The sequence below is a fragment of the Gouania willdenowi genome, chromosome 10, assembly GCF_900634775.1.
Source record: "Gouania willdenowi chromosome 10, fGouWil2.1, whole genome shotgun sequence".
Classification (NCBI taxonomy): Eukaryota; Metazoa; Chordata; class Actinopteri; order Blenniiformes; family Gobiesocidae; genus Gouania; species Gouania willdenowi.
Genome location: NC_041053.1, coordinates 13507476 through 13533503, shown reverse-complemented (window position 1 = coordinate 13533503; position 26028 = coordinate 13507476). Strand labels below are relative to the sequence as shown.

The 26028-nt window shown below is 36.9% G+C and overlaps 2 protein-coding genes across 2 annotated transcripts; one reads left to right on the top strand and one right to left on the bottom strand.

Moving 5' to 3' along the window:
* The first annotated feature begins 1295 nt into the window (after positions 1–1295).
* On the top strand, positions 1296–19248 carry LOC114470610 (calcium-binding protein 2-like). The gene is made up of 7 exons (XM_028458890.1): positions 1296–1662; positions 3478–3765; positions 16503–16533; positions 16621–16755; positions 17364–17473; positions 18843–18990; positions 19076–19248. The coding sequence occupies exons 1-7, from the start codon at positions 1579–1581 to the stop codon at positions 19099–19101; spliced, it is 822 nt and encodes a 273-aa protein (XP_028314691.1). The 5' UTR covers positions 1296–1578; the 3' UTR covers positions 19102–19248.
* A 3534-nt stretch (positions 19249–22782) lies between these two features.
* crybb1l1 (crystallin, beta B1, like 1) lies at positions 22783–23976 on the bottom strand. The gene is made up of 6 exons (XM_028458891.1): positions 23950–23976; positions 23748–23845; positions 23539–23657; positions 23335–23467; positions 23111–23253; positions 22783–23024 (listed from the first exon to the last, which is right to left on the bottom strand). Exons 2-6 carry the CDS (start codon positions 23838–23840, stop codon positions 22853–22855), a joined length of 660 nt encoding a protein of 219 aa, XP_028314692.1. The 5' UTR covers positions 23841–23845; positions 23950–23976; the 3' UTR covers positions 22783–22852.
* Positions 23977–26028: the final 2052 nt, after the last annotated feature.

Sequence of the window (26028 nt, the reverse complement as noted above, 5' to 3'; positions counted from 1 at the left end):
ATAATATAAAATCATGTACAAAGCTCATTTAAAAATCTCACCCACAAATCTGCAAAAAATGCAAAAAAAAATACCTAACTAGTCTTGTACTATGGTCTACTGCCGGTGGTCATTCATATACATTAATGTATATAAGTCCCTCCTTCATCCTATAGATTCCTATACAAATGGAAACGATCGTCGAGTGCGCCCGGCCAATAGGCTTCGACTTCCTGTTTTTGAGACTGTCAATCAAAGTGAATGTGGAACTGTGCACGGAAACAAGGCCGCGCATCGCAACATCAAACAGGTAAAACTGATTTTGGCTCTTACCTGACCCATAGACCTATATCAATGCGAGCCGATGGGACCTTGTTATGTTCTGCGATGCGCGTGCAGAAAAGTAGAGGCGTGGCTTCTGGTAGATTGGAAAAGGCAGGGGGAGGAAGTGAGGCTGTTGAGGGCGTGACATCGAGACGTCCTCTCAGAAACTTTGGATATCAGCTTTTTGAAAGTTATTATAACTTGCAGGGAATAGAGAAAATCCCAAATTGAGAACAATTACAAATCTAGATCAGGAGTGTCATATTATTTGTAGTTCAGGAGCCAAATACGGAGGAGTTTGATCTTAAGTGGGCCACCATTTTTATGCGGGAAACAAGTAATTTCAACATTATTGTTCCCTAGTTTACACTTCTACGTCTACATAAAATACAAAATATGCAAGAAACATACAACATCGATAAAATAAGTGATAAATGTCAGTCCCAACAGGATCTTTTCACCAATTTCTATTTAATTAAGGGAAATGTGTCATAATTTGAGGAATTTTTGAGTTTTTTTCAACCTTGTTTTGACCTTAAAAATGACTGCAATCATGCGATATAGCACTGGAAAAACATGTTTACGTTTTCTCTGTCATTTTTACTTTTTCCTGTGGGCTGAATTGGATGCTTCACAAGGCCAGATTTGACTCCCTAGGTCATGAGTATGACACGTGTGATCTAAATGATGACATAAAATCATCAAGATCAAATGTCTTCAACGAAATAAATAAATAAACAATAACAAAGGGTGGGAGACATGAAAAGCCGACACCAGACAAAGCAGTGTTTACCTGTAATGAAAGAAAGAAAGAGGAGGAAAAGGAAGAGAAGAGGAGAGGTAGATAACGTGTGTGGGGGGGAGGTATAGGGTGTCACCTAAAGAGATAGCGGGTGAGGGCAGAAGTGAAGGAACTCAATCCTGGCACCGAGACAACAGCTGATGATAAAAAGCTGCTCCTGCTCACACCCAGAGACACACCAGGACTGAGGAAACAACAACAACGTCAACAGCAGCAGCAGCAGGAATGAGGATGAGGATGAGAGACTGAAGCAGCACTGATAAACTACAATCACTATGAACACACAGCTGAAGAACTATGAGTTTTAAAGGGACATTCATCAACTCATCCACAGGCAACTTTTGAGTTTTAACAGATTCAAATAAAAAGAAAGAGAGAGGAGACTCTGCAGAGAGGGAGGGAGGAGGAGGGCGAGCGAGGACCACACACACACAGAGAGAGAGAGAGAGTGGACGTGAGACTGTGACACCGAGATGTTTATGATCATTCGAGAGCCGAGCGCTGCAGGAGCCGCTGGTGCAGCCATGAACGTGCCACACGAGAGGAGCGCCAAGCAGGTGTGTGTCTGCATGTGTTCTTCTGTTTAAAGACTAATTCCCAAAAAAATGAATTTTTAAATGAATCTGATGCATGCATTTTGCTTCTAAGAATCAAGTTCAAATTATGCTTGTATAGATGATGAGCGGCAGGTAACACTTGATCTCGTCTGGAGTGAAGGAACATCAAAGGGCTTTGTTTGTGTTTGATGATGTGTGAAGTATTGAGTGCAAATGTAGAAAGTATATTTACAAAACTGCTACTTCAATCTGATTATGGAGGCAACTTCCTGTGGAATTGAATAAACAAAATAAGACACGAGAAAACTCCACACAATAGAAAGATCTGCTTTTAACAATAAGTGTCCCAGATCTAAGCAAAAAAATAAAGCATTATATTATTGAGAAAAACTGCTGGTGATATTTATCAGTCACTTGCCAACTGTTCCATCTTCGATCAGGGACTTGTGCTCATAATCGCATCAGTAGCGCCTCCAGGAATTAGGTAAATACTTCTATTAAAGTGTCCCTAGTTATTTTTCAAAGATGTGTAAGTGTTACAAAGCTGAATAAACATCTGAGCTGCTCATATACTGCGTGAAAAAGTCACTTCATATTTATTTTATTGGTTTTTTTTCACCTTATCTGCACAGGCTGTCGAAGGTCAACACTACATGTAGTGGAATCTTTTTATGCCAGCTGTTTTTGCAATGACATAAATACAATGATTTTATTTCTTAATTGTAACCATCACCAACCCTTAAAGAAGGGTAAGAAAAACTTTATCAGAGGAAAGATGTAAAAAGAGTGGGCGGTGTTAAACCTGGATGAGGGGGAAAGGAACAGGGGAGAGAGAGTTAGGGTGGGACAGTAGAAGGAGTGGGGAAAGTCACCAGAGTCAACTTTTTTGGTTGTGCTGAAAGTGTAATATGGTGCTATGCTGTGCATATGGGTTTTTTTTTTTTCTTTATTTTTAGGGCCTTCGCACCAAAGTACCAATTCTTCTTCTTAATCTTCTTATTATTATTTTTCTTTTTCTTTTGACACTTTACTTGGATTTTCGAGGGCTGCAATTTCATGAAATACAGATACAAAATACAGTAAGCAAAACATTTAACTGTGAGCCAGATAGCAAAAATAATAATAAGTTTGTCATCAAAAGGATTGAAACCAATGTTCAGAAGTTATAGTTTTCAATAAATCAAAAAAAAAAAAAACATAAAAAAATTGCTTCAAAGTTACTGACAGATTTTTTTTTAAGAAAATGTCTTTTTTGCTCTGAAACTGGCTATTTGTGTAAAACTTGCTCTATTCAACTGATTCCGCTAAACAAGATACAAACCAAATTCTGATGAAAGAAAAAGAGACTTGATTCTTTCAGAATCTGGTGTCAAATTCATATTGTCACAGTACAAAATATTCTGTGGGTTTTTAAAAATCAGTCAAAATGCTTTAAAATGGCTGGCACTGAATGAGTTAACGTGTAGTTTTTTTATGTCATTTTGGGAGTCGTTACGACCACTTAGCATTGTTAACTTACCACTGGTTTAAACTAGCTTGAAGGCATTCAGTTGGTATATGCATTTGACTGTGACTAGCAAAAATGTAATTCAGACTTAAATCCAACAGGAAGTCTGCAATTTTGAATTCAGTGGGCCAAATCTGGCACTTTTTCCTCTTTTCTGGCCAACCCACACCGTCTTTGAAAGCAAATTCCTCCTAGAATGTTCATAATTATTTTGATTTATTTTTTCATTGGGGCGTAATCTACTCAGCCCGTCTGGCTTCATGTTTATTAACCACAGTCTCACTCTCCCTGCCTCTCTGCACTCTCAGGTTCAGGCTGCCATCAAGAGGAAGGTGCAGAAGCAGAAAAGCAGAAGAGGTGAGCTGGAAGGACGCAACACGGACATCCAGATAGTAACTCCTCAGCCTCCTCGTCATCAGAAGCGTAGACAGTCCCAACCACAGACCATGATGGGGGACGTGTCTGAGGACAGCGAGGCACTGGAGGAGCAACAGGAGGAGGAGAGGATGGAGGGACCACAGAAAAGAGGACAGCAGGACGAAGAGGAGGAAGATCCTGTGGACCTGCTGCCGATAGTGGACTCTGTGTTTGGACAGGTGGGAGCCAGTGTGTGTGTGTACGGGGTGCCCAATGTAAAAACATGGTCACTTTTTCATAGCTGACATATTTTGAACATTTAGCTCGCTTTCCTCACATTTAGCTCATTTTTCTTTCAACTGAGACAAATTCATGTAAAACAGCCTGTTCTATATTATTGTTAAATGTGTACACATGAAAAATAAAATATATCTAATTGTAAATGTGAAATCTTAATGTAAATGTAAATGTTAAATCTAAATCTTAAATGTAAATTCAAATGTCTATATATACTGTGTATACACAGTATATATATATATATATATATATATATATATATATATATATATATATGTTAAATCGGTTACCAAGTGTAAAGCTAAATGCTGCGGTTCAGTGAGTGAGGAGAGGAGAAGAGCGAGACAATGCGATATCGCTCCATACTGACAAACTCGAAAGAGCGGTAATGTCTGGTGTACAGGTTGCACATCAGCCAAGGGAATGTGTGGACAGACAGTTTAACAGACGTATATTCGCTGAGAGTACCGGCATGTTTTACGTCAACTCACTTTTGCCAGTGATGAAGACACAGAAGATGCAAAAGGTCTTGGACGGTGGGGTGTGTGTAGTGTGGGCGGGACCTCGTGATCGACAGGCCCACTTTGTACAATTTCTAAACATTTAGCTTTACAGTCAGCGCCCAATTTAACATTTAGATTCAGCATTTGTATTCAACGTTTACATTTAGCATCTACATATAGATTTAGATATATTTATATTGAATTGTTACATTTAACGTTTACATTTAGATTTATTTTTCATGTTTACACATTTTTAACAATATAGAACATGCTGTTTTAGATGAATTTCTGTCTCAAATGAAAGAAAAGTGGTCCAAATTTTCAAAATATCTTGGTTGTGTGTGTGTGTGTGTGTGTGTGTGTGTGTGTGTGTGTGTGTGTGTGTGTGTGTGTGTGTGTGTGTGTGTGTGTGTGTGTGTCTCAAAGCCTTACCAATTACTTGATTGAAACCTTAAGCCTCTAATTCACTATTTAAAGCCCGGCTGGGCTGCGGTTGGTGTGAATATCTGTTTCTGTCACTGCAGTGACCTCTCTGAACTCACTTTAAGTTTACACTCTCACGTCAAACTCAGCAGCAAAGCATAAGACATAACGCCGGCAGTTAAGGTGGGGAAACCTAAGCCTTTATGAAAGTGGAATCCGTAACAGATACTGACGTGCACCTTATCTGTTTAGCCCAGTATCACATCACAGCCCATCATTTAGGGTAAGAAGGGACACAGCACTGCATCTGTTCACCCCAGGGTGCAGACAGACCAATAATTAAGAATACAGATGCCTATAGACATATACAATCAAGTTAGATTAGAGTAAAGTGGAAGCTTTCCTCCCTTCCTGCTGCTGACCCCAGTGTTAATCACGTCACGAGACAGGAAGAGAAGCATGATGAGCAGGATATTAATGTATGATTATAAAGGGAAAGTGTGATGTCAGTGGTGATGCAAGTGATTGAAATAAGACCGAGTGAGTGGGAGAGAGCAGTGAGCAATGTCTGGAGACACGTAGGAAGCCATGGAGAGAGCAGTCTTTGTGTACAGTCATTTGAGACGCAACCAAAGTCTACAAATGTACACAATACAGTGAGTTGTGTAGTTATCTCAAACGTTTGTCATAACACTTTTTTTTTCCCCAAATTCATTTGAAAAAAATACAATTACTATTATGTACATAATATACAAATATTGCCATAAAACACAGTGACTGTACAAAATATATACGTATGAATTCATTAGTTGTTGTTTTAAAAATACAAGTTATTTTTTTGGCGCTCGAGTCATGTGACCATCGTCTTCTGTTGCGCAATTCTTCTTCACAATGTAAATGGTGAAGCGACACTGCACCCAGCAGTCCATGTGTGGTACTGCAGCAAAAATTAATTATTCGGCCTGATTTGATCATTAATTTAAACGACATTTCGGTGCAAATTTTTTGAGTCAACATCATCAATTATGTGAAATGTGAAAGACTTAGTATGAGTAGTACGTTAGTATGACGTGTCTAATAGCAATTATGTGCAGGCATTGGCTTTTATCACCTTCTATGTCTCATGTGTGGTCCTTTGATAGCCCTTTGATCCTTTGATAGTCCTTTGATAGCGTTATCCATTGTTTCCCACCAGTGTTTCCATGCCTGACATCTCTCAAACATCTGACACCACATAAGGACACACTCATGCAGACAAGTTACAAGTTAATGTCAAAGGCACAAGGCAGACTCCCATTACCTGTGTAACGCTAATCCCTGGTATCACACGTATACACAATGCTCGCATGCTTTGAGTGACAGCGACAAAAATGAACCCCGAGTTGTAAGTTTGACTGTAATCCAACACTGTTATCGAGACCTGAAACCTAGTCACACATGCAAGGCTATATTCAAACACCTCCTCACAATAGATCCCGCATGCACATGCACATGCACATGTGCACCTGCTGAGGAGCGTCAGTCCGCTTGTGGCTCGGGTTGCCTTTCCTCTGATGCAAACTGTGACGATCAGCAGTTCAGCTCAGTCTACGGACCTGCAAGTCATGCTTCCAGCCTCATATTGTGTAGACCTCCTTTGATTAGCTCATAACTCATCACAGCCTTTGACACATCTGCTGATAAGTCAGCAGGTGATGCATATCAATTTGATTGTGATTAGAGGACATGATACTGGAGACTTTTTGATGTGCTCTTCAAACCTTTATAGAAGCATATGTGAGTGTTTGAACCCTAAATTGCGCTATTAGTGCAATAGTTCAACCCACGCTGATGGAAATGACTAGTTGCAAATTTAATAAAATCCGCTCAAGTGTAATTTTTTTTTATCTTCGATGATTGAGGTTCTACTTGCAGTTCTTCGTCTGTATATGATTCAGTGGCTGAGGTGAATACTGTGAGGACCTGGAGGAGGTTTGTCACGTGTGTACATAGTTCTCCTATGTCAGGGGTGTCAAACTCATCTTAGTTCAGGGGCCAGAAACAAAGCAGTTTGATCTCAAGTGGGCCACAAATCATATGCGAGAAAACCACTAATTTCAACATTATTGTGCCCTAGTTTGCATTTTTATATATACATAAATAATTAAATATGTAACAAACTGACAACATCCAAGCAATAAGTGACAGATATCAGTCCCAACAGGATCAACACTTTAAATTTCCTAGATTTTGTAACCAATTTCTAATTATATAAGGGGAATGTTTTGTAATAATTTGAAGAAAATTTAAGGATTTTGTAAGAAATGTATGTTTTTCCAACAGTTAAACATTAAAAATAACTGCAATCATGAAATATAATCACTGGGAAAACTGTGCGCCCCTAAAAATATTACTGAGTTTTGTTTACACAATGATTCACATTTACATAATGTGTGTTCTATGTGATGGGCAACTTTTATCACAGCGGGGGCCACAGAAATATGAATATCTGATCCAAGGGCCACATGTCAAACATTCATGTCAGCATTTAGAATAAAGAACAATTAGAGCATTAACACAAGAAACAACAATGGGTTTGTGTGTTTTTGTGCTCGTTTGTCAGTTTTGTGTCATTAGTTGTGGCTTTGTATCTTTTATTTTGTGTTTTTTTCTTTTTGGTATTTTTGTATGTTTTTTCATTCATATTTGTGTGCTTTTGTTCTGTAAATCTTTTTTGTCGTTTTGTACATTTTGGTGAATTTTCTTGTTATTTTGTATGTTGTATGTTATTTTAGGTGTCATTTTGGAGTCGTTTTATTAGTTTTTGTTTCGTTTTTGTATATTTTTTTGCAGGGGAAGAGTTTTTTTTTTTTTTTTGCTTGGTTTTGTTGTTCTTTTGTATATTTTTAATATTTGGAGCCACTTTGTTTATTGATGTTTTGGTTTTGTGTGATTTTTGAACAATTTTCTTCATTTACTTTGAGGGCCACACATTTGTTCTATGTGAACCATAGGTTAAGATTATTTGATCTTCATTGTGAAACAGATTCATCCACTAATAGGGAACATAAGTTGGATTTGACCATCCTAAGAGTAGTGATGACATGTTGTAGTCGTAGTAATAGTAATCCCGTAGGGATCATCCATTTATATCAAGTCATTTATTTGACCCTCCATCCTGAGTAATCCATGGTTTAAGCACTTAATTTTTTTTTATTTTTTTTTTTTTTTTTTTTTTTTTTTTTATACCAAATGTGTTTGATTCTGCTGAGCTACTAATACTGGCTTTAAAGCTTCCTAATGTGTCCTGAGTTTAATCTAAAAATAAAAGTTATATCACTCCTGTCTATGTCTTTTGACCACAGTGGTACAGCGACCCCTAGCTGTCATTTATATTTATTGCAACAGTGAATATTCAACCATTTCATAATATCTGTCATATTTTTATCTTCTAAGTATGGGGCACCGATTGTAAAGTTGCACAGGCTAAAATAAACAGCAACTTTATGCAACATTTAGCAACAAACCATGTTAAAAAAATGATGTGTTTGTTTTACTTTTGTTTTGACCAGATTTAGAGCAATTTTTGGGAAATTTGTGATATTTACTTAAACATATGTCAATGTTAAATCTAAATTTTAAATCTAAATGTTAAACATTATATCTAAAGCTAAATGTTACATTTAAATATAAATGTTACATTTAAATATAAATGTTAAATCTAAATGCTAAATGTTAAATCTAAATGAGATTTTATTTTGGTACTTCAGGTAAATTTGCATATTAGCTAAATATTTAGTTTCACCAGTGACAATTAGATTTAACATTTAACATTTTGATTTAACATTTAACATTTTGATTTAACATTTAACATTTTGATTTAACATTTATATTTAAACGTAACATTGAACATTTAGATTTAATGTTGACATTATATTTCATGAAAAAAAAATATTACAAATTTCACAAAAATTCACATACATTTTTTAAATGTGTTTGTTGGGAAAAGTTTATTTTAGCATGCACAACTTTACAATCGGCGCCCCATATCTAAGCATTTGTGTGACTTCTAAAGAATATCTCATTTTAATACACAATACTCCATGATTGTGATTATGTGCCAGTACTTTGCATATTGCATTTCACCACTATAAATACATTCATTTATTAAAAAAAACTTGTTATGCAAATCAGTCAAAAAGCAGTCCTGCAATAAATCTTTTTTTTTTTTTTTTTGGTTTATTTATTTTAATACAGTCAGAGTTTCCATCACGTTGACATCCATCAGCGTAGCATACAGTGACCTCATTTTTAATCTAAGAGAAATCCCTGCTTTCAAATCATCAAATATCACTGTGCATGCATAAAACGTCAGCTGCTCTCATTAACAGGAACCTTTATCAGGAATTAGCTGCTCACAAGATGAATGAATGAATGAATGAATGAATGAATGAATGAATGAATGAATGAATGAATGAATGAATGAAAAATTCTCACATGCAAAAGGAAAAACAGCTAATCACCTGTCATATTTCATCAATTTGATGTCTGCATGCATCAATTCATGTGTTTGGATTAGTGGTGGAAGTAGATAAGAAAAAAAAAATCCAATAATTACATACTTTGTAATTAATCCATTTCAATAAATCTAAATTAAACACCTAACATCGTTTGACACAAGAAGCAATGTTTTTCAATTTAAATGTATGTTAGTATATGACTGAATCAATGAAAACATTAAATGAGCTTAAACAACTAAATAGTGTTTATTATTTTTATCACTGAGTGATAATGTGCAATATGAATAAAAATATCATGATCGCATTGTTCACAAAGCACAAACTTAAATTTATTTAACTGAGATATATTCTAGATTTTTTTGTAAACTTTCTAAAACAAATGTGTTTTTGTATTAAAATGAAAGAAGAAAAAAAACAGCACTTAATACAGAACATTCCAGAAAAGTGGAAACTGAACAGTGTAAAATAGTTAGAATATATGTGGATATAATAAAATAAACAGAGCAACTGATGAAGCTGATGAATTTAGTTTGAAATAGTCTTTCTACATAGCAGTTGATAAATTGGGTCAGACGATGCTATCTGTAGCAGTGCTTCTAGCCCCGCCCACATCGAATGTCCACTACAATCATTTCTCCACTGACTTTGTTCATTTGTCACTGATGGAATTATTCATTTTGGCTCTGAACCCTGTCATCTTGTTTAGTGTGGATTGGAGACACTGTCTGTCTAGCTGCTACATGTTTAGCATTGCGGTGCTAGCTGCTACATGTTTAGCATTGAGGTGCTAGCTGCTACATGTTTAGCAAGCCCAACTAGGGACAAGAGTTAGAATTTAGCAATAGCTATAAACTATTTGTACAAAACATCAGTTACATTAATACTGTAAAATTATATAGTCCCTATTAAAAAATTTAAAAAAGAAAGATGTCCAAACTCTAACCGCTAACCATCTGTATGAGAATGAAAATTAATTGACAGGTAGTGGGAAAACTTAATATAAAACATATTTTAATAACTATTAACTACATACATGTAAGTCATTGACCTTTTTTCATTTAATTAAATTGTAATCAACTACAATTCAATTACTAATACAACAATGACAGATTTTAAAAATTACAATTACGATTATAATTACAACATAATTGTAATAAATGATCAATTATGTGAATAAAATTATAATTGACCCCAACCCTGGTTACATGTATATCCTTATAATCACTAAAGGTCACTGAATAAAATCAGATGACATTTTGTTTTGAACCAAACTGACAGTTTTACTTATGATGAAGGATGCTCATACTCCAAGCACCAAATTTTTCATTGAATGCATTTCATTATTTTCAATTGCTGTGTAAATATGACAGATTGATTGAATTTTAGAAATTGCACCAAAAAAAGAAGAAATAAATCACAAAGATTGTAAAAAAAAAAAAATGTTCAGCCAAGCTTTTCACCACCTGTTTATTGGTATCCCTTCATGCCCTCTTTAATCTGAAACGGTTGGCACTAATCCTTTGATGTTTGTGTCCTTTTCCCATCCCCGTCTCTAAAACTCCTCCATACTGTTAACTTATTAGAACGCTCGTGTAATGCTGCAGTTTGTGAACCAGAGGCAGGATGAGGGAGGAGAGACAGTGAGGAGGAAAGAGAGAAGGCGGGACTAAAAAAATTGACTTCTGCTGCTGCAGAGAGACACAGAAGTGACCCACGGTGGACTCACAGCGTGTTGGTGTCTGTGCTGCTCTGATGGGGGACATGCATCAATCAGTGGGTCACAGAGAATCCAGTGGAGTCAGTCAGAATCCAACGTTGTGGAGATGCTCAGGAGATTTATAGTTAGAACCTTCAGTTAAAGGGAAAAAAAAGTGAAAGAGGTGAAAGCAGATCAAGTGCGTTAAAAAGGAGAGAAAGAGGTCTTTGTGGAGCAGGATCAGAGGAGGGGGCGGTGAGGGCGGGCGGCGGGGGGGGGGGAGGTGTGATGGGAAACTGCACCGAACCATCTATGAAAGACAAAATGAAGAAGGTAAGAGATCCTTGTCTCCTCTTTGCTGGATTTACATCAAACATCTACATTTTTAAGCACTTTGGTGTCTATGTTTTTCTCTCTAGTCACTGTTTATTTTTTTTATTTTATTTTTTAATCTAGAAACAACTGAGACTCAGAGCTTTGATCACAAAGACATGTTTCTAACCATGGTTCAACCTTTAAGGACTAGATGGTCTCAGTCTGTCTGAATAACTTAGTAGAGGCATCCAGACTTGCTACTAAATCTAGTTTGAACTGTCTGTATTGAACTCTTTCACATCCTTTCTTTGATGTTGAGGTCGCACAAAGTTCAATGGTCCCATATAAACTGATTAGTGCATCAACAGTAAACAGTTCCCACTCCTTTAGGTTTTTTTCTGTCACCATTGACATTTGTAAGGTTTTTTTTTCCTCTACCTTCCTCCCAGATCTTTTAATTGAACAGTTTTGAGGAAGAGTAAAACAGGGTAACAAACCCTGTCAAGACAGAGCAACATAATGTAACAAACCCTGTTAAGACAGAGCAACACAACATAACAAACCCCCGTTAAGACAGAGCAACACAACGTAACAAACCCCCGTTAAGACAGAGCAACACAATGTAACAAACCCCGTCAAGACAGAGCAACACAATGTAACAAACCCTGTTAAGACAGAGCAACACAACATAACAAACCCCGTTAAGACAGAGCAACACAACGTAACAAACCCCCGTTAAGACAGAGCAACACAACGTAACAAACCCCCATTAAGACAGAGGAACACAACGTAACAAACCCTGTTAAGACAGAGCAACACAATGTAACAAACCCCGTCAAGACAGAGCAACACAATGTAACAAACCCCGTCAAGACAGAGCAACACAATGTAACAAACCCTGTTAAGACAGAGCAACACAATGTAACAAACCCTGTTAAGACAGAGCAACACAACATAACAAACCCTGTTAAGACAGAGCAACACAACATAACAAACCCTGTTAAGACAGAGCAACACAACGTAACAAACCCCCATTAAGACAGAGGAACACAATGTAACAAACCCCGTCAAGACAGAGCAACACAATGTAACAAAGCCTATTAAGACAGAGCAACACAATGTAACAAACCCCGTCAAGACAGAGCAACACAATGTAACAAACCCTGTTAAGACAGAGCAACACAATGTAACAAACCCTGTTAAGACAGAGCAACACAACATAACAAACCCTGTTAAGACAGATCAAGACAGTGTAACAAACCCTGGTAAGATAGAGCAACACAATGTAGCAAACCCTGTTAAGACAGAGCAACACAACATAACAAACCCCCGTTAAGACAGAGCAACACAACGTAACAAACCCCCGTTAAGACAGAGCAACACAACGTAACAAACCCCCGTTAAGACAGAGGAAAACAACGTATCAAACCCTGTTAAAACAGAGCAACACAATGTAACAAACCCCATTGAGACAGAGCAACACATTGAAGCAAAACCCCCATTAAGACAGATCAACACAACTCTCCTGTGAGTGTATCCACATGTGAAGCGACAGTAACCTCTGAACAGCTCAACATCTTTACACACAATTGATTATTTAAGAAATCAAAAAATATGTTACAAAACCAAAATGAATAAATTTTCTGTTCTTTCTCTAATTGATGAGGTATGTTGCTCCCAAATGAAGCTTTTCTGCATCAGTGACCACTCAAACTATGTTTGGTGGCAACGTAATCTTTTAATCTGTGCTTTTAATGTTTTAAAATGTCTACTTTCTTTATTCCTTGTGCAGCTTTTTTGGTCACTGCATGCAAAACCACAGGCTGTATTCAGCTACATTAACCCTAAACTGGAGCGTTACAGTTATTTGAATGAATTATATAATAAATGGATAATGGATTACAATAACTCACGTTACTGTAATTGAGTTGCTTTTATGGGCATTTGTACGTTTTTAAGTACATTTTTATATCAGTAACTTTACTTGTACTTAGTACAATTAAAAAAAAAAAGTAATTCATGAATCATTACATTTCTACACCCAACCGTTACTGAGTAAATTATTATTTTTTGTGATTATCTCTTTATTTTCGTTTCAAGGTCTCTTGACACAGTGAATATAATTCATATGTTCTTAGTGATGCCATTTCTGATCAATGCTTAGCTACTTACTTCAGTTCAGGTTGGAGTTTCTACTTATTATGTTGTTACTCACATGGCACATTTGGCACTGCACTGTTTTAGAGTTCATAAAGCTATACTTAGAGCTTGATCATTTTTTCTATTTTTAATTAAATTCATTGGTGTAACAGATGAATACAGAATACAGATACAAATAAATTAAGTTCCAATTGTGCAACATTTGGTCTTTTTCTTTTTAAGTTTCTACATGAGATGTTTACTGTATGTAAGGGAACCGTGGAAAGATTTATTACCAAAAATAAATGTGGGGGGTTAAAGTAACTAGTAACTTTTACTTTGAGTACTAATTGATTGAGCTACTTTTTACTTGTACTCGAGTATTTTATGTAGTTGAGTACAATTTCAATTGAGTAAGAGTACTTCTACTTGAGTAGGATATATCAGTACTCTTTACAACTCTGATAAATGCAACATTTATTCCAAAGATTTATCCAATCATCTGACTTCAAGCCTTTTATCAGTTCAATCTGTATCAAACTGTATGCAGTGCTAATGAAAGTAGCTGGTGTGAGTTGATGAGACGAGCTTTGGTGTTTCTCATTTGTAATTATCTGTTTAATGCTGACACGCTGATAGCTTTTCCCATTAAGGACGTGGGAAGATTTTTCGAACATGAAAAGCAGCTTATGTGAACCAAGGCTAAATCCATCTAGTGTTTGCATGACTACAGAGCAGAGGGTCTTATAGCCTCTAAGATGGTAACATCTGAGTGTGTGTGTGAATGTGCTGGTTTAACTGGTGTGCCTCTAAAGGGAGGGCTGCACTGGTTTCTCTGGAGGAAGGTGAGGGCAGTGGGTCAGCAGGGAGCCAAGCATCAGGACGAGTTGAAGGCCGCGCTCCACTCAGAGGTCACCAGCTCCACCTCTCTGCGCAGCACCCTGGGCCACGCCTGCATCTTTCTCAAACACAACTTTCAGACTTTTGTATGTAAACGTGTGGATTCATCCTCCTCACCCTCAAACATCCCAGTCCAAAGTCCAACACCCAGTGTGTCATCTCTCCCTGCATCAATGCACAGAGTCATGCCATCCAACCAGCCTCAGGGACCACAGCCACACTCTCATCACAGTCGATCACAATTTTAATAGAAATTATTGACTTTCCATGGCACAGAGGGGAGGAGGAATTTCCAACTGCTCGGTGGCTTCAAACACGTTTGATTTTTTTTTTTTTTTTTACAACAGAGAAAGTACGCAGGACTGTGTATTAATAATAATAATAATAATAATAATAATTTTAACTGCAGAGAACTGAAAATGAAAGTCACTTCAACACTTCAAAATTCTTCATTCTGTAAATTCCTAAAATTCTGCACAAAAATAAATACTAGTTATTTAAAGATTTTTCAGATTTTATTATTCTATTATTCTACTATTAAATTTAGATTTAATTACAAGTGAAATAATTTAAAATGAAGACATTTTCCCATGATTTTGCAGAGCTAATACAAAATGTGAATATCTATTATTCTTTTTAATAGTCCTACATGTTTTTCCTCAAACCATAAGCCACTGGAAAATATGGACAGGCCCACGAGGTGTAGACATATCAATCAGAAAATGTTCATCATGCACTCCTTAGGAAGTGAGGGTAATCATGGAGACGGGCTTCACCTGTGAGACAACAGAGGGAAGAAGATGGAGATGATTTAATGCTTTCTCTACATTTACAGAGAACACCTGGGTCAAACTCAAAGCCTGGGGGCCAAATTCGGCTTTTAGGAGAATTAAATTTGGCCTGCAGGAGAAAGTATACATGACAGACATAAATCACAAATTCACAAATTGAATTTGAAGGGACTAAGAAATCAACAGCTGTATTATTCAAATTGTCAATTTATAATTCAATTTCTGAATTTGGAGAGACTAGGAAGTCCACAATATTTGCAAGGGCTCATATATTTCCCATGCTTATATCACATGACTGCAGTCATTTATTTACTCTCAAATTGTTGAAATAATTATTTTTCCAAAATCTAGCTCCATCCTCAAATCAAATAAAAAGTGGTCAAAAAATTGCGAATATTTGCCTTACATGCTTCCGTATATAGATCATTTATATGTAGAAGTGCAAACTAAACCACTGTGTTGAAATTATCAATTTTCTCCATCTATAACCTGCAGCCAATTTAAAATCAAACAGGTCAGTTTTTGGCCTCCTGAACTAAAAACAGTTTGAGACCCCTCGCATAGACAGACCAGGGGGTGAAATACGCAAGAAAGGACCTCAACACAGACAGAAACCAGAGAAAAAAAAAAAAATCAGGGATAAAAAAACAACAAACTGACGACCATGGAACACTAACACCATCCACGCGGAAACCTATGAACAAAACAAGACATTTTTGATAGAATTTCTCTGTGACAAAAACAGCAAGAATTGAAATCATGTAGTTTCGTGTGTGTGTGTGTGTGTGTGTGTGTGTGTGTGTGTGTGTGTGAACTCGAGGCTATGAATGTGTCTTTTTGTTCTGAATGTTTCTTCAGAGGATTTGTCCCATACTCTTCTCTTTCATGCTCCCGGGCTCACATCCTCTTTACTCAATCACAATCTCCAATGTGTGTTTATTTGTGCGTGCATCAATGCTAGCATGTGAGCGAGCTACACATCAGTGTATGGATGTGTCTGGATTTATCTGACCTGTTGCCATGCGTCCATAATATCTGCATCCCTAACATCCCTGTGTCTTCTAATCTCTACATGTTACATATTAATCTGGTTATTCACTGTGTTTCCTGGGAAACATACACACATACCAGCACGGGATGCTCCATTTAATCCATATGGATTGAGAAACATCATTACACTCTGAAATTGACCTTAAAACTTGCTCCTCAGACAGCGAACAAACTTTTTATTTGTGTGAAGTTTTTTTTTTTGGTCGTAGAAAAATAGGTTTCATCTGAGTTTAATTCATCTGGTGTTTAAGTGTTTGTGCGTTGATAACAAACCTATTCATTTCAACATTTCCATTGTGTTTATTGCTTTGTCTGATTGTTTTATTGCACAAACCTAAAGTGTGACTCTTTTTCTTTCCCCAGGACAGAGAACTTAGACCTGAGGAGCTCGATGGTGAGATTTTTTTTTTTGACTTCAGGTGTGTGTGTGTCTGTGTGTGTGTGTGACATGTGAGATAACTTCCCTGTTTCTCCACCTCAGAGCTGCGGGAGGCGTTTGTGGAGTTTGATAAGAATAAAAAAGGCTACATAAGCCATAAGGACCTTGGTGAGTGCATGAGGACCATGGGATACATGCCCACAGAGATGGAGCTCATCGAGCTGAGCCAGCAGATCAGTGAGTGAATCCTCAACTTCTCCTTGTGGTGTTGCCATGGAAACATCATCAAGCAAGTCAAATATATTGCCATGTATGGAAAGCTGTTTAAGCATACATTTATACATCAAGTAGAACCAGGTATATTTTTTTTCCAAATCTAGTGCCCACACGTCTCAGCCCAGCTTGATGTTTTCAGCTGCTTTCTGATTGGCTGTCAGTTTGTTTAAAGGTGGACCTGTTTGAGCAGACTTATTGATCATTAATAATTATTGCATTTTATACAATAGGAAGTCAAGTCTTCCCCAGTCAAAAGGTTCAAGTCTGAGTTAAGTAACGAGTCATTTGTTTTCAAGTCTACGTTGCAAGTCCTTCATGATTCTGTTAAGTCGAGTCTAAAGTCACCAAATTTATGACTCGAGTCCAAGTCATTTAACTCGATTACACAACTCTGGCTAATAGCACGAGTAAACCCTAATAATAAAGCTAAATCATGAATAGCAGTACTAGTAAACTTCAAATATATTACCAGTAAAAAGTAAACGCTATGGTAGTAGTACTAATAACACCAAATATCCTTGTAGATGAAGTAGATGAAACTTAACAGAGTCCTTGGACCTGATCTACAGGTGGAGGTAAAGTGGACTTTGAGGACTTTGTGGAGCTAATGGGACCAAAGATGTTGGCAGAGACAGCAGACATGATCGGAGTCAAAGAACTACGTGATGCCTTCAAAGAGGTCAGAGGTCATACTAACGTACTACCCATACTAACGTACTACCCATACTAACGTACTACTCATACGAACGTACTACTCATACGAACGTACTACTCGTACGAACGTACTACTCGTACGAACGTACTACTCGTACTAACGTACTACTCGTACTAACGTACTACCCATACTAACATACTACTCATACTAACGTACTACCCATACTAACGTACTACCCATACTAACGTACTACCCATACTAACGTACTACTCATACTAAGTTTGTATTAGATAGTATGTAGTGTGTTCACTTTAAATAGTATGAAAATATTTAATATGCGAGAAATACCCGGATGTATACTATATTGAGACATTTTTTAAGTACGCACGGTGGGCACACTAGTCATACTCAACCGTGCATTGTACCAGCTTGTACCACGGACCAGCTTTTTGTCCACTTCTTTTTTTCATGTTTTTAGTTCTTTTGTAATTCGGGAAGTCGGGCTTAAGTCACAGATGACGTTAGCGGTAGTAAATAAATAAGCGCCATCTGGAATTAGGGGAAAACAGCTGGTACGGCCTCTTGTTTGTCCAATGACAAAAATATATTTATTTAAATACCAGAGGGATTTAGATCGAGGTATGGCATACAACTATCAAGAAACACTACCAGAATAGGCCAGGGAACAATATAAAGCTAAGTTATCAGTGCTAGGGATGTCTGTCAGTTATATTAAAGTCTTTCATGGAATTTCAAAGTATTTTAACTTTTATTTCCATCAACATATTCATGCTCGCTTTGCCTGATAAAGCACATTTTATGAAAAATTGTGCGTTAAAATCCTCACTCACCATTAATCACAGTGTACTTTATTCCTCAATCCTCATTTCAGATCTTAACTGCTCACTTACCGGTTATTCAATGTAGAAAGCATACGTAGGAATGGGACATTTTCGGAGACCACTTTTTACCCATTTCCACCCGACCAGACTACAGCATTTTTTCAACCGTCCTATGAAGGAAAGTCAACGTTTTCTTCATTTTTTTTTTTTGGATGATATAAAAAATTATATCTGTATTTTATTTTTATTTTTTACATTGGACGAACAGCCAAACACACAACAGCCCTTCGGCATGGCGAACCCTTTTCTGTTACAATGGGAGTCAATACGTTGTTAATGTTGTTTTACCCTCAAACAAATATGGCGACTGGCATTGCTAGGCAGAAACATCACAACTTACCTGGATGCCCGACTTCCAGAGTCCCATCACACGACGTTGATGGCTGATAAAACTTTTCTAACTTGTAAAACAACTTTTATAATAAAAATCTAAATTCAGGTTCTTTGGAGTCTTCTGTTTGAATCTCAGTCTCATTCTTCCTCTGTCTCAGTTTGACTCTAACGGTGATGGTCAGATCAGCCTGAATGAGCTGCGTGAGGCCATGAAGAAGCTGATGGGAGAACAGGTGACCAACAAAGAGATCAACGAAATCCTCAGAGACGTGGACCTGAACGGAGATGGCCAGGTGGACTTTGAGGGTCAGAAGAAGCCTCCATTAGATCTGTCAGACAGTGCCTTCATCATCATGGTAATCGTCCTCACTGGTGTCATTTGTCCTTTCAGAATTTGTGCGGATGATGTCCCGCTGATGGACGCCATCAGGAGACAGGAACCCTCTGCTGTGCTGTGCACTGCGTTCATCCTTAAAAAATGTACATTTTTATAGTTAAATAATAAAACATTTAGGGTGAAACGAAGCTTAACGTGTATAAACAGCTAAAACATATCCTCACATTACCAACTGTATGACTGATCAATATATTTTTATAAACAAGCTTTTATTCTCCGTGTGTTTGTAATATTGTAAAATTTAAATAAATATTTTTCTAAATAAATACAATCTCTTTTGCATTGTGACTATCTGCACTATCACACTAGGAACCATTTCACCACAAGAAGAGAACACAACATACAGTAACACAATATGGGGCGCCAATTGTAAAGTTGCACATGCTAAAATAAACAGCAACCTTTTTGCAACATTTAGCAACAAACCACGTATATGTGAATGTTTTATGTTACTTTTCACAAGATTTAAGCAATATTAGTGAAATTTGTAATATTTTTTTCTCATAAAAATATAATGTCAATGTTAAATCTAAATGTTAAACATTGAATATAAATCAAAAATGTTACATCAAAATCGAAATGTTACATTTAAATATACATGTTAAATCTAAATGCTAAATGTAAATGTTAAATAGTAAATCTAAATGTTAAATCTAAATCTAATTGTTAGATCTAAATCTAAATGTTAAATCTAAATGTCACGGATGACATTTATTTTGGTACTTCCGGTGAATTTGCATATTAGCTAAATATTTAGTTTCACCTGTGACATTTAAATTTGTTGTCATATTTTTATGATTAAAAAAACTATTACAAATTTCATTAACTGAAAGGCTTGCTAGTTCTTCACACAGATAGAGTGTGTTTTTGGTTTCCTGTGAGAATCAATTCAGAGCAAAAACATATATTTATAGCACATTTCTACAACAAGGTGATTCAAAGTCATTTACAAATATGTTTAAACTACCAGCAGCAGAAAAATAATTACATTTGAATGGAAATTAAATAATCAAAACTGAAGTTTAAAGAATTTAAGAATAATGTGTCAAGTACAGAGTAAGAATTATTTAGTCATAGGCAGCTGTAACCATTTGTGTTTTCTAATGAGTAACTAAACCTCATTTATTTATTTATTTTATGCTCAGTACATATTTGTATTTGGGTAATAAGTTGTGTTGTTGTTGCTTGATCCTGTTCCAACTCTACATTTTAGTTGTAAAATGTAAGACTGCCCTCTATTGGTTAAAATGACATTTGAATGTAGCTAAATTTTGTCAAAATTATTTGATATTATCCACAAAAAAAAAAAAAAAAAAAAAGAGTTCTTGCTGACGTGTTTCTCAGCTGGGAATTAAAAAATATGGGCGGGGCTCATAATTAATACACCCCCAGTCTATACTATAATATCTTCAAAGAACAATCTATGTTATGCTAACTATCTACTAAACACTCACTATAGCTTTCTATTCACAAGTCCACTAGTGTTGAGAACGTTACTTTAAAAAAGTAATTAGTTATAGTTACGACTTGATCCAAAATGTAACTGAGTTAGTAATTGAATTACTCTATAATAAAAGTAACTCATTACCAAGGAAAGTAACTATTTTAAAAAGTTGCTATATGTCAAAGAATTCAGATTTTTTTAGATGCGTGTGTCGTCGTGAGGTGCTTCATTAAATTAGAGTTGCTTACAACAAATGTAGACATAGTCTTCACTCCTGGATATAACGAACACTTCACATGCACGTTGTTGTCTTTGACCACAATTAATTTAAAGTAGTGTTTGTATCGTCACCTTAAAAAACTTTTCATCAGACCGCTCCACGTTCACCATCTCTGTGTGTGTGTGTGTGTGTGTGTGTGTGTGTGGCACATGTGTAAAAACACTGGCTCTGATTGGCTACCATGAAACATGACGCTGCCTTAGCCAATCACAATCGTTTTTAACCCAGAGCCGTTTAGAGAGAGTTGCGACAGCGGAAGTTTGACCGAATTTGTTCCCGGAAGTTAGTGGCTGGTCATTCGAAATCATTGATTCCTAGTGACATAACTGGGATTTTCCGTAATTTGTCATCAATAACTGGATTGATTGACAATATTTATACAGTGCACCGTCATATGTATGTGTAAATACAATATATGTTTATGTAGTTCCATAAATATATTTTTTTCCTAACGTAAATTCATATTATTAATTAGTGTAAACAGCTTACCTGCTTTTTTGACATATTTAAAGCCAACATTAATTTGGTTTTAAAAAAAAGTGTTAACGTGTATTGTATACAGGGTGTATTGGTTTAAATGTTCTTTGATTTTCTTAAAAAACAAAAGAAGAAGAAAAAAAGGGGGTCATTAAAAAAACACTACATCCAGACAGGACATATTGAAAATATATTTATTATGTTTTATATGAAAATAGACATTAGATTTTTACTATGCACTTATGTACCAATATGAATCCATTAAATAAATGTCTAACAAAGTCAGAAACATTAATAACTTACAACAATAAAAAAAAATCTGTGAGGCGATTATATTCAAACACTTCATTTGCACATTTTCCACAAATAACACTAATGAAAAGCGTATTGTTTGATAAAAACAGAAGAAGATATGTATCGCCTATGGGTGTAGATAAAACTGTGTGAAGTACACGCTGTTTATCTGCTAATGAGCCCTTAATTTTTTAAGAAGAATTTAGAATTTTTTTTCTCTTTTTTTGAACATCAAAACAACAGCAGTGTATTTCACAATGAAAAAAAATGATAATAATAATAGTAATAAAACATGAAAATACAAAAAATGAAAATACAAATAAAAATTACTAGTTTAGCGGGGGATAATCCACTAACATGCCTTAATGCACATGCACGTTAATGGGTTTAGATATGCTGATAATAATTATAATAACGTCTTACAGTTCAAAAGTGCATCACAAATCATCTAATCCGCTCCAAAATGTCAAAACCACTATTCTCAGCCAATTGCAAAATTAAATTGTATTGGCCAGCATTCAACCGATAGAGGGCAGTCACTCTTACATTTTTACAACAAAATATGACACATGTTTCATACCAAATACATTTGATTTGAGCAGAAAAAAAAGTATTTTTTGGGTTTAGTTACTATTTAAATATTCAAAAATGTACCTTAAACCACTTGAATATCTGTAGAGATGATGATAACTATTTTTATGAAATCAATAGTCATCATTTTTCACACAGCTGTTGCCTGTGCTCTGCAATTCTGAGGCCAAATCAGTGCTTTAGGAAAGCAATGTTAAATGAGTGAACCTTTAAAGAATAAACATCACAACATGTTTCGACAACAAGATTTCTCTTTTTATTGAAAACTTTGTAATCTGTACAGCAGAGTGAGCATGCAATGCACAGGGGTGACGAGCCCTGAGGACTCTTTCCCATGGTGAACCATACCCTGACCCCAGAATCAGATGTGTGTGTAAAACAGGAAGAGGTGCGATCTACCCCTTCTTCTTTAGTCTCACAGGACTGTGGAGGAGAAGAAAGTGAGAGACTAAAAAATCGGAGGACAGTGGTGGAGGAAAGCTCAGCCCGAAGGAGAGAAAGAGAAGAGCAGAGCTGTAGAGGAGGAGGGGGGTTAGAGAGGGGTTCGGTGGTTGTTCAGCTGGTCCTTTCACTGGGTGTTTGATGCTCCTCACTCTTTCACATCCCAGACATCTCTCCTCCTTTCCCTCTTCCTTCTCCCATCTCCTTCACTTCCACTCTTTCTCTTCCTCTCCTTGGCCGAGCCTCACTTGCTGGCCATGGTGTAGCAGCCCTGTTGGTGCCACTGCATGTCACGGATACGCCTCACAGACTGGAACTGAGGATGGCGGGCGCCGTACTCGTTGAAGTGCCTGAAGTCGCCCTTCTCCAGCAGGTACTGGCTGCCACGGTATCCAGGGAACTGGTATCCCACCCAGCTGTAGAGGAACAGACGTGACACAATGAGCGTTTGGTAGTTTCTCTTGGATTTCTACTTTGAGTTGTGTGTGTGTTTGGCACTCACGTTCCACAGCTGACGATGATGCTGCCCACTCTGTCTGTGAAGCCGTAGGAGAACAGGCTGGGAACGTCATCGTCCATGATCTCCATCTTGCGACCCTTGAACTCTCCGACCTCGTACAGGCAGATCTTGTGCTTCTCAGGGTCCTAATGAAGAGAAAACATCAGGAGATGAACTGTAAACTCACAGCAAGAGGAAGATAAAGCAGAATAGAGACTCTTTAATACCATTCTGACAGGCCTGAAGGACAGCAGGTAGTCATTTTTCTGGCAGTTGCTCCAGGAGTCCCAGCGGGGGTACTCTCCCTTCTCCAGGATGTACATCTCTCCACAGAAGTTCATCTGCTCGAAGCCCACAAAGCTGCAGAAGAGAAGCTGATGAAGGACCTCCATGTGAGGACACAGATGAATCTGAGTGCGTTTGATACTTACGGTCCACTCTCCACACGCAGGGAGCGCACGCGGTCCATGCCCATTTCACACACGTTCATGCACTCGTTGCTGATCTCGATCATGCGACCCTGGAAGTTCTCCTGGTCGAACACGTACATCTGGTTGGAAGAAGCATGAAGAAAGTAGTTATTAAGTAATTAATGGGACTGTTATCTGGTTCTGAAGAAGAACCCCCCACACAAACACACCTTGTAGGACATCATTCCCATCTCAGATTTCTTGCTCTGAGCAGCCTTCCCATCAGTCTGGGAGGAACTCTTGGACTTATCTCCACTGGACATGATCACTGAGTGGAAGCACAGGAGTACATATTGTGAATAAATCAAAGTTAGATGAACTGAAAACTTGATGAAATGTGGCGTGGTCTTGGTCCCTCGTGTTGTACCTTACCTGTTTGTGTGTGCCGTGCCTGTGCTGAGCCTCACTCAGTGTGTACCGCTCCCAGTCTGCCCCGCGCTTTTATAGCCTGGCGCCCACAGGAGAGGGATTACAGGGAGTAAAGCAATCCTGCTGAGGTCAGAGTGGAAACACAAAAGAAAGATCTGCATCATCATAGAGGGACGGATGGCAGGGGCAGTTGAGACAGAAGCTGAGCGAATAGACACAGGAACAGCCGGAGGTTCGAATCAAATAAGTTAAAGTTTAGTATCAAAGATTTGACCCGTATCTTTTCTTTTAGAAGATAAAAGGTGTATAAAAAAGTCAAAATACAAAGGACTTTTGGTTCTAGAGTATAAAACATATCCATTGGGATGATTTCTGATCGACTCGAACGTCTCGAAGGTTCTCGAACAATGTTTGATTTCCTTTAATGGTCAAATAATGGCGTATAAAAAGTGTTTAGACCTTTTTTTCAAATAAAATTGTTGCCAAACTCCAAATACAAAACCTGGCAGTCTGTGTTTTTTTTTTATTGTTTTTTTTTTTTTGTAGTAAGAGGGAGAGTTGTAGTAAGACTTTGCCTAAACATGTTGGTATCTTTCATTTGTCTGTTTGCTTTCACAATTAGGAGTTAGAATACATCTATTAACATAAATATCCATTGACAGTTTGAGTGATTAGCGCTGAATTTGTAGCTTTTAGATGTTTAGGACAAAGAGTGGAAGGTCATGGGTTCAAGTCTTAAAGATCCACATTTAGTGGCTAAAGAAAACCATTACTTCCAAGATAAAACTGTTTATGTGTCAAACATTCTCCCAGGTTCTACTAGAAGTCAGGGGTTCTACTTTTAAGATTATTGAGGGCTATGAATAATCTCATACAACTCCTAGTGACCAATTCTGTGGAGATGATCATTCAATTATCAGATAAAGACAACGTGTAAGCTACATAGGTCAATCAATCAATCAAAGATCATTTGCTCTGTAAAAGGTTGAAATTGCCTTTTGAAAGTTGGTTTTGATCTATAAATAAATAAAAGGTGTTGCTCGTTGCATTGTGGGATGTGGAGTTTTGCAGACGAATGCACAGAGGTATCTTTATTTCATTCTCAATTCTGTGTGTTTGCCCCAGAAACTCTGCTGAAGTGACTTCCCAACACATTTTTGGTGTTTTCATGAACTGGTGGTTGTGGCAAAGCAATGGTGGATGTTTATTTTGGGGTTTATATGCAAAGATCTAAATCAGGGAATACTGGGAACAAACGTGAACAAGTAGATCAAATCACTCTTCTCCTTCTCCTGCAAAGAAACACAAGAAATCACTCTAAGAATGAAGTTCAAACACTTCTATGCATCTCTCTACAGGACATCCCACAATGCAATGTGAGCAACTTTTCCGACAATGTCAATTAACCGAGTGTTTACAGATCAAAACATGCTTTGGATGGATTTTATTTTGGAAAGAATATTCTCATACATGGACAGCATTTACAACCAGATACAGTTTGTCAAACTTATGTTGAATATTGAGGTGGAAATGGGACGTTTCTATTTTCCAGGCGTAGCATCAAAGTCTGATGAAACATGTAGTGCAGTGTTTTCCAACCTTTTTATTACATGTTCCCTTTATCTATTTTTGTGAGTATCCCTTAGTTCATGTTATGCATCTGAACTCTTTCCTGTGTCTGGTCCAACACTAACTATGGATTTAAGTCTTTTTTTAATCTATTTTTTATGTTTTGGCCATTTTAGATTTTGAACTTAATTTTTTAACGTATTTCAAAGAATTGTGCCCCATTTATTATTGATTAATGAGTTTGTGTGCATTTATACGTTTGTCTAATAATGTTTAAAATGTTGTTTTTTTCAGTACCCCCTGAGATGTTTCCAAGTAGCCCTAAGGGTATACTGGTTGGGAACCACTGATATAGTGAAAATAACTGGGTGGCTTTCTAGTTTTTACTTTTAAGGAAGATATGACTCATTTTCAAAAGTAGAGTGTGCATTCCATACATACATTATTGAATACATTTTCCTAAATATTTGGAAATTAGGCTTTTGTGTATGGGGCACCGATTGTAAAGCTGCT

What these genes read in the sequence shown, in the direction of transcription:
- LOC114470610 (XM_028458890.1), top strand. Translation starts at nt 1,579, where the DNA reads ATGTTTATGATCATTCGAGAGCCGAGCGCTGCAGGAGCCGCTGGTGCA. An exon ending in CGAGCTGAGCCAGCAGATCA is followed by an intron (nt 16,756 to 17,363) that starts GTGAGTGAATCC and finishes CCTGATCTACAG; the next exon opens with GTGGAGGTAAAGTGGACTTT. An exon ending in TGGCCAGGTGGACTTTGAGG is followed by an intron (nt 18,991 to 19,075) that starts GTCAGAAGAAGC and finishes TTGTCCTTTCAG; the next exon opens with AATTTGTGCGGATGATGTCC.
- crybb1l1 (XM_028458891.1), bottom strand. Translation starts at nt 23,840, where the DNA reads ATGTCCAGTGGAGATAAGTCCAAGAGTTCCTCCCAGACTGATGGGAAG. An exon ending in CCTTCAGGCCTGTCAGAATG is followed by an intron (nt 23,254 to 23,334) that starts GTATTAAAGAGT and finishes TCTCTTCATTAG; the next exon opens with GACCCTGAGAAGCACAAGAT. An exon ending in ATCATCGTCAGCTGTGGAAC is followed by an intron (nt 23,025 to 23,110) that starts GTGAGTGCCAAA and finishes GTTCCTCTACAG; the next exon opens with CTGGGTGGGATACCAGTTCC.